The 9,499-nt window shown below is 42.8% G+C and overlaps 1 protein-coding gene across 2 annotated transcripts in view; it reads right to left on the reverse strand.

Moving 5' to 3' along the window:
* Positions 1 to 5,104, reverse strand: part of LOC125041162 (glutaminase kidney isoform, mitochondrial-like) — a 78,167-nt gene extending 73,063 nt beyond the window's left edge. For both annotated transcript variants that reach the window (XM_047635974.1, XM_047635973.1), the window contains exon 1: positions 4,545 to 5,104. In XM_047635974.1, the coding sequence (XP_047491930.1) occupies positions 4,545 to 4,733 (189 nt within the window). In that variant the 5' untranslated portion in view covers positions 4,734 to 5,104. The remainder of the gene's footprint in view (positions 1 to 4,544) is intronic.
* Between the last annotated feature and the right edge of the window lie 4,395 nt (positions 5,105 to 9,499).

Genomic DNA, 9,499 nt, shown 5'->3' on the forward strand with positions numbered 1-9,499 from the left:
CCCTTCCATTCACTGCACCCCCCCCCCCCCCCCCGCCCCTCCTATGTACCTGCGAGAGCTTATTAGGCAACAATAGCTTCGTGGAGACACATTTGACGGCTAAATTAGCGAGCTCCGCACATAGAGGCTCCGCTTCCGTGACAAAGCGGCAGGACCGATGGCGCTCCCGGGTCACGTGATCAAACACAGAGCCTGTCCGAGCTGACTGCGTCTCGCCAGCCGCCGCGGCCGACCGGCGGATTAGACTGCGTGTCCGGAATAACTCCTAACAGGTGCTTATTTGTTTCAGTTAAGCTCTTTTCGCTGGTAATAAACTGTTCTTTTCAGGGTTTTCCGTAAATGCACATTTTATACCAAGTCAATATGGTTGAAGTGTGTGAAAATAAATAACAACAATATTATTGAAGCCCATAAAATAATAACGATAAAATAACATCAATAAATGAACAAAAATATTCATAAATAAATCAAAGCTAAAATAAACATTCCTTATCCCTGATCAACTTCAAAAAGATAATAATTGTAAAAACTCGGTCAGGAAAAAACCCGAGCTCCGCCACGCGACCAACAAGCGTTCAGAAACGACGTGCAATCTTGCAACAGGAGCTCCTGTGCAACACATCGTCACCGCACTCATTAGGCCTCGTCACAGCCTCATCACATGCTCCCCCTCGTCCCCGAGGCTGCCGAGGCGCTACGGAGCACTACGGAGAGAGACCGATAGATGGATAGACAGATGCAGGGAGGGAGGATACTGGCACAGATAGACTTACAAATAGATAGATAGGTAGATAGAAAGTTGGATTGACATATATTCAAATAGAAAAAAAAAAATAGATTGACTGATATATAAAGAGAAATAGTAATAATCGGTGCAAGTCCTTCCACAAAAATTGCATTAAAAATGCAACATCAGCAACGCAGTCGGCACTCGCACCGCAGTAGAGGAACCGCCAGTTAATTGTTTATAGACTTTCTACCGCCAAGGCAGGATAGACGCTCTCAATTCCTCGTTTGATATCTCTCTACTTTTTTTTCTTCTCTCCCCTCTCTCTCCCTCCCTCCCTCTCCTCCTCTTTCTACCTCTCTCCTTTTCGACGTTCACTCCTTTCCCTTTGTTTACGATTATAATGAAGATGATGAAGAAAAAGAAACAAAACAAACGCAAAAACAAGAAAAAAAAAAGGGAGGAAGGGGAAGAGAGGGAGGGAGGGAGGGAGGGAGGGAGGGAGGGAGGGAGGGAGGGAGGAGAGAGAGAGAGAGAGAGAGAGAGAGAGAGAGAGAGAGAGAGAGAGAGAGAGAGAGAGAGAGAGATGAGGAAGATAGGAGACATAAGGGATAGATGGAGGGAAAGGGAAGGAGAGAGGGATGGAGGGAGAGGGAGAAGGGAAGAGAGAGAGGGAGATGCACGGGGAGGGGGAGGGAAGAATTGAGTAGAGTAGAAGCGAGTGTAGGTAGGAGAGAGAAAGGGCGAGTCGGAAAGGAATAAATAGAGATAGATAGATAGATAGATAAATGGATAGATGGATAGATAGAAAGATAGAAATAGATAGATAAATAGACAGACAGATAGATAGATAGAGAAAAAGACCAATCAAGGGAATAGCTTACAGGCGTGTTAAAGCGACCCGGCCTCCTTCGTATGCCCTCTATTATGCTCCCCACCCCAACTCAGCGCAATGTAATCAACGTTAATGATGTCAACCCTACAGGCACAACCTACCATAGGAATACCGTTACAGGGGTTTAGAGACGAACTAGTCGCTAGTAATAATCATTAAAACCTTCGAAATTCCATAATTCACTCGCAATATGAATCTAAAAGTGTTCGATCACATAATAAAAAACAATTAGAAAGTGTCTGATCACATACTAAAAACAATAATCATTCTGCCAATATGATAATTGCGAATTCTCGATCGCCGGGTAAATAAGACTCGCCGGTGCGCAAGGTGATCTTCACTTGTTTCATTTACTCGCAACTAAAGCGAGAGAAAGCCTTAAAGAGGAAACGCCGTCTGCTCTCCCTAATGCTGAACCTACAGTAACGTTCTAACCATTCGAGATGTATTTTCTGAAGGTCTAATCATTTTTAGTCGGTCTGCTAGAGAAAATTAGTCATCGAAATTATAAAAAGAACATAAAGCCATAGCCTACCACACTTCTTATCATAATTATCTCACTAGATTGCACAGCCGATCAAAAAAACAAAACATATTTATATATATGAATTAAAAATAAACAAATAAAAAAACTGAAATCCCTAAAACAACCCGCCTTCCCATGCACTCCATCCCGGCCTCGCATTCAACTCCCCAAAAATCACCGCGAGCAACAAAGCAAAAAGCAGCAAAGGCGTTTCCTCCGTCGCCAACAACTTACTACTCGTCCGTAAACAGTAAAAAGCATGTTTTCCCTCGCCAAACAACCGCTGCTCTGAGATTCGAGAGCATTTTTCAACTTCTCGACATATATTGATCTCGTTCCCAGCAAAGTGGATTGAAAAAGATTCCTCTCAGGCTGCGAGGACAACGTAGGATCCCCATCCCCGTCTTACCGCCCCCCCCCCCCATCCTCCTTCAAAGCGCCGCCGAATGAATGAAGCATCGATTCGAAATGCGGTGTCCGTTGTCCGTGGAGTTTTACTGCGGAGGGCTATTTATAGTGTGACCCCCGCGGCCTACTACATCTCTGACTGTGGGAGTGGAACATGAGCACACTAACCGGAATGTAGCGTATTGTGAGGAGCTTTCTGCACTGTGTTCATCCTACGTGCGCTTACTTCAACTACATATCTTCAAAGTGCATACAATGATACAGTAATGGGTCTAGTCAATACTCCCATTGTTGTATGTGATACAGATAATACAGTGCCTTTTGCATTACTGCTGCCACGATCATTAATCTGTATTGTTCTCTTTAATTTTCTTTCTAGTGAAAACAATTCCCTATAATGATATGGGGCCGAGGGAAAGGCGCTTTTCCTTGCCATTACTTTTTTGTGCGTGTTTGTGGTGTATATGCTCATGCGTGTGAGAACTTCTGTTCCAGTAATATAATTCAGATATATAAATCAACAGTTACAAAATATTTTTAACTTATCAATATAATAATACATATATCCTTAAAGTTACCAACATAACAAGAATCACATGGCAACATCAGTACTACAATTATGGGTCATGCAAGCACACAGTTTATACAGGCCGAAACATCATCCATTTAAAAAAACACTACACACAAACTGCAATACAAAGAAACTACCATGCATAAAGAGTAATAGAATACAAAGAATATAACCGAGACCCGGCAGATAAATTTCCTTTAAAACCATTTCGGTCCGTGACCAAAATCAAGTGCCCGAAGTACCTGAAGATCAACTTGCAATTAGTTACTCATCCATGGTAAAGGATTCGGCTGACCCTTGGCGCAACACTGCCTTACTGGTTGGTATGTAAATTCACCGCTCTTACTTTCTCTTGAAATAACTGATATTCTTACGACTATTTTCCTTGTCATTACTTGCAGTGGCGCTCAAAACATGATCATGTGAAAACAGAAGGCAATGCACGGACACGCTTGACACGTGCATGACTGCGGCATGCAAAGGCAAACGTTCAGAGACAAGTAGTGGGGCACAACACGAGACCCCAACACGGGCCTGACATGCCAATACGGGCCTGACATGCCAACACGGGCCTGACATGCCAACATGGGACGGGGACACAAGCGGCCTACGCGGCGGTCCAGAGGCTGCGGATTCTCACAGATCTGTCAGTCTGAGTAAACGCAACACGAAAAAGAAAAGAATTCATAGGTAATGACATACACCATATTTTGCCACTGCATGTATGTACGCATGTACACATACATACAAACATATAAACACAGAAACATACATATATTATAAATATGTATATAATATATATATACATATTTATATATATATAATATATCTGTTTATATACAATATATATATATATATATATATATATATATATATATATATCATATATGTATATACACATATATATATACACATATATATATATCATATATGTATATACACATATATATACATATATATATATATATATTATATATGTATATATATGTATATATATATATATATATATATATATATATATATATATATATATATGCAACGATCCACACACACCATTATACACATACACAGACTTACAATACACACTCATGCATACCCAGTTAGTTTTATGTAGGGAACTTTACATACTCACACAAAAACATTATCAAGAAATCATTCAAACAATCACTACAAAAAAAAAAAAAAAAAATAAGTAGCAAAAGAAAAAAAAAGAAAAAAAAGAGAGAAATAAAAGAAAAAAAAGAGAGAAAAAAGAAAAGAAAAAAAAAAAAATATATATATATATAAAGATAATTCAAAAAGAAATCAGTAAATCAAACAGCAGGTCGACAATCTTCTGCTGAAAGGGATGAAACGGAAAGGTCCTTCCTCCGGCAAAGAAACTAACAAAACCAAAGTCACCTCACACACGACTTACGGCGGACACATAGAGGTTGCGGCATGCAGCGGCGCCCGGGGCAGGCCAGGACGGCCTCGAGTGTCTACTTCGGAGCAGAATAAGGGGCATGCAAGACGGGTGGGCGCGGAGGGCGGCGATGTGGGCGTGATTAAAGAACGCCCAGCCCACGGGAGCCGCCCTGCGAACGGCTCGACCAACCTGATCCATGGCGAGGCGGAGTGGAGGAGGAGGAGGAGGAGGTGGAGGACGAGGTCTCTGGCTAGGCCTTCTGGAGGAGGCCTAGGGTGCTCCGCTCGGGGGCTGGAGGCCTAGTTGTTAGTGGAGGCGACTGTTAGTGGGGCTTTGGGCGCGGTGTTCGCTCGGGAACTGGCAGCGGGACAACCGCCCCAAATTTTCGTTTTTAAAGCGTTGATCTAAACGAGTTGGCGTAACCAAAGAGCTTTTCTGGCTGACGGGTCCTCTGCGCGTGAATCTCCAAATCCCACTGCGAGCACAGGTTCGTCCGACAGAGCAACCAAGACCAGAGCGAGAACGAGTGAAGCCGCGGGCGCCTCGCTGAGCACTAGTCTCCCTCGGCCTCCAACACAGACTGACGCGCTGCGGCCGAGTCGCGCAGACGGACTCGACGGCCGCCGACAAACGTATTTCGGATTTTGTAAATGATATCGGTCACTCAATGTGATCTACGCGAAACGCTGTTACACTTAATAAGATATATTTTGTTTTTTTGTTTTTTGACGTTCGATTTACCTGTTATTACGTTATTATTTTGCCAAGGACACACCAGGCAGCTTGACGCCAAAGGCCCAAACTGTCGTACCGTACTTTTGCCTCGCGCCTGATGACGCAACTCCTGGCTGTTATCTTCGTCTCGACCGTAACTGATAGCAGATTCTACGCTCAGACGCAAGCCACGTGTAGTTTTCCGGTAAACAATGTAACGAAACAATATCTTTAGCTAACGTATAGCGTTTACGTCTATTTACATGTTTACACGAAAACCACCGATAAGTAAGAGATCGACCAGCACATCAGTATTACACAAAACTCGCATTCAGTTCAAGACCCACGGACACCATACCATTCTGACGCACAGCGTTACACGCGGCGCATCAAAATACTATCTTAACTCTTTCCCTAAAAAAGGCAAGCATCCAAGACTTGATGAGACAAGAACGAGCGCGATTCCGAAGGCGCGTCTGGCAGCGAGAGCAAAATCAATCAGGGCGGAGAGCGGCGGAAGATGCTGCTACCTTCAGAATTATTCACTTGGTCAGCGTCGGCTAAAGACACTTATGGACTGTCAGAGAAGCTTATTGCTTATGAAAGAAGAACATGAAGTCAGCTGACACCGGGAAATTACGATACGTTATCAGTTTAGGAAATTGTTTTAGTTGAAGCAAGCTGTGGCATATTCCAAATGCTAAAAACGTTTAGCCTGAAGTGCTCAGGACAGTATTGATATACAGCTCTGTTCTTTAGTCTCTAAGTTATCGGTGTTTTCACTGGATATTTGAGATATTCATAGCGATTCGTTATCATACTCCATAGATCATGATAATAAAAATAACATCTTGATGATTATGATGATATTAGTGAATAACGACAAAGATCTTTGATTTCCGAAGTCCGTTATTATAGTCATGAGTAACCATATTAATTCCGATATTATATTCACATGCACATGAGCATGATTATGGAAATAACAGATATAATAGAGGAGAATATGAAATTAATAACTTTAATGGCCGTGATTAATAGCTTCACTGCCAGTCTCCAGCGGGACTCATTACTAATTGCATTTACGGCGAATGTGGCCAAATATCACACATTTCGATGGCCCTTGTTTCCCGAACGGAGCATCGCTGCTTCGTTTTACCACATAGTATTTCACAAAAACGGACAGAATAACATTCTTTCAAGTCTTAATTTGCCTCAGGATACCTGGCAAAAATATTCCTGAAAAGTAACAATACATATCTGTCAAATGTGTATATAGACGAAGAAATTAAGAGTGCTTAATTTCTGGGGCTGGGGGAAATCTGCGGAGATACTGCACTGACAAATCGACCTCACTCTACGGTCTTTGCCACCCGCATTTGAGAAGCGTCCGGGAGATCAAATGTGGCGGGGAACAAGCACCGGATCCTCAGAACAGACAAGGAATTCGGTACAACAAACACTCAAGTTCGTTTTGAACTTCATGAACAGTGTCTGTGAACGTCCCTCATCAAACGTTTATGGCTGATGTATTGGGAAAGTAATTAGCAGCTTTCGACCACAACTCGACGTTAAAGCTCAAGAGAAAAAGTTAATTTGTTATAGATCTAACACTCCTTCGCTTTTTTCAGATGGCAGTAAATCATAGCAATTCGATTTAATACTTAGATAGCGTGCTCTGCCACTGACTCTACCATCCTTGGCAATATACCGAGAGGGAACGGAATAATGTCCCTCCACAGGCCAAAGGGACTCCTTCGATGTACATGGACTCACGGCGCATGTATAATCATATAGATTCATTAAGGAATCCTCCTCAGCTCCCGTAGAATACTCAGAGTCTGATTACTCGATAACGACACTGAGGAATATCCACTTGTTTCCCTGTTCGTTCGTCTGTTTGAAGGAACCGAGAATGCCAGGCGTCTCTTGGCCCGGCGGAATTCGCTCCGCGGCCTCTGATTGGCGGGTCCGTCCAAGGAATGTCTTGTGAATGACATTTTCCCCACCTCCTAAATGGCAAATCTTCATTCAAGAAATATCTTGTGAATGAATAATCTCCCAAATCCTCATCTCATTTTTTTTTCTTTGATTAGAAAGTTCATAAATCACCAACACGCTCTTTGCTTAAAATATACATTTTGTAAGTTTATAAGGAAGAACGGAAAGGTAAGAAAATCATAAGATTTTGCTTAGAGTGAATGTAATCGACTACCAAATGTCTCTGTTAGACGACTTAATAGGCCTTATAACCTGGAATTAAATCTCTGTCGATTCTATCTACTCACGTCCTCTTTAGGGAAGTGAAAAACATTATTCTAAAATGCTTGCACTTTGAAGAGTGTCTAACCCATGCCATTTAATGTACAGATGCAGAGATCATTAGCGAACAAACCGACATTAAGATAATCACTACATATAATGAATGAATCAAAATTGCACACGATCTGAGCAGTAAACCATCTTGATAAATGGCTAAACTAAAAACAAAAAATAGTGTTAATAACAATAATGAATAGATAAAAAAGCGTTTGAATACGAAATAATCTCACACAAACAGAGCGACGTTGAAGGAAACCTGAACTTGTTTCGGGTAGTAATAAACGTTATATTCCAAGATGGAAAAGGAGGCCAATTTCACAAGAAACGTCACTTTTTTTCATGCCTCTGAAATGCTGTTTTGTCTACAATTAAATAACATATTCCCAGCCATAGATTCATTTAGTTTAGTCACCGTTAAAAAAAACTGATTTTCTTCCTCTGTAACTTGCCAAGTAACTATCGAGAGGAAGTTTCAACTGAAACAAGAGATACTCTTAATGCAGGGGCTAAGATTACCATGGAAAAAGTTTAATGTAAATGCTTTTGGTAAATATATGATGAGGTATGCTGCGATAAAGATGGTGGACGATGATGATAATAATAATGATAAAACATTTGAATAATAATGGTAATGATAATGGTAATAATAATAAATAACCATAATAATAATGTCAACAACAACAAAACAAGAACAACAACAACAGAAATAATAATAATATAAAAAAACGCAACAAATATAATAATACAATTAATAATAATTATGAGAATAATGTATAGTAATGATAATGACAATAAAAAACATCAACAACATAATAATTACAACAATAATAATAAATCAAGACTGGCGGCGGCCGTGCAAAGGTAAGCATTTACTCGAGAGAGAGAGAAAGAGAGAGAGAGAGAGAGAGAGAGAGAGAGAGAGAGAGAGAGAGAGAGAGAGAGAGAGAGAGAGAGAGAGAGAGAGAGGAGGAGGGAGAGGGAGAGGGAGAGGGAGAGGGAGAGGGAGAGAGAGAGAGGAGGGAGAGGGAGAGGGAGAGGGAGAGGGAGAGAGAGGGGGGGGGAGGGAGAGGGAGAAGGAGAGAGAGAGAGAGAGAGAGAGAGAGAGAGAGAGAGAGAGAGAGAGAGAGAGAGAGAGAGAGAGAGAAGGGAGAGGGAGAGGGAGAGGGAGAGAGAGAGGGGGGGGGAGGGAGAGGGAGAAGGAGAGAGAGAGAGAGAGAGAGAGAGAGAGAGAGAGAGAGAGAGAGAGAGAGAGAGAGAGAGAGAGAGAGATAGAGAGAGAGAGGAGGGAGAGGGAGAGGGAGAGAGAGAGAGAGGGTGGAAGGGAGAGGGAGAAGGAGAGGGAGAGAGAGAGAGAGAGAGAGAGAAAGAGAGAAAGGGAGGGAGGGAGGGAGGGAGGGAGGGGAGGGAGGGAGGGAGGGAGGGAGGGAGGGAGGGAGGCAGGGAGGGAGGGAGGGAGGGAGAGAGAGAGAGAGAGAGAGAGAGAGAGAGAGAAAGAGAGAGAGAGAGAGAGGGTGGAAGGGAGAGGGAGAAAGGAGAGGAGAGAGAGAGAGAGAGAGAGAGAGAGAGAAAGGGAGGAGGGAGGGGAGGGAGGGAGGGGAGGGAGGGAGGGAGGGAGGGAGGGAGGGAGGGAGGGAGGCAGGGAGGGGAGGGGAGGGAGGGAGAGAGAGAGAGAGAGAGAGAGAGAGAGAGAGAGAAAGAGAGAGAGAGAGAGAGAGAGAGAGAGAGAGAGAGAGAGAGAGAGAAAGAGAGAGTGAGAGAGAGTGAGTGTGTATGTGTGTGTGTGTGTGTGTGTGTGTGTGTGTGTGTGTGTGTGTGTGTGTGTGTGTGTGTGTGTGTGTGTGTGTGTGTGTGTGTGTGTGTGGGTGCGTGTGTGTGTGTGGATGGGTATGAAGGTGCATACGTCCATCATTGTGAGTCACTAATATTTCCTA

The sequence above is a fragment of the Penaeus chinensis genome, chromosome 30 (genome assembly GCF_019202785.1).
Source record: "Penaeus chinensis breed Huanghai No. 1 chromosome 30, ASM1920278v2, whole genome shotgun sequence".
NCBI lineage: Eukaryota > Metazoa > Arthropoda > Malacostraca > Decapoda > Penaeidae > Penaeus > Penaeus chinensis.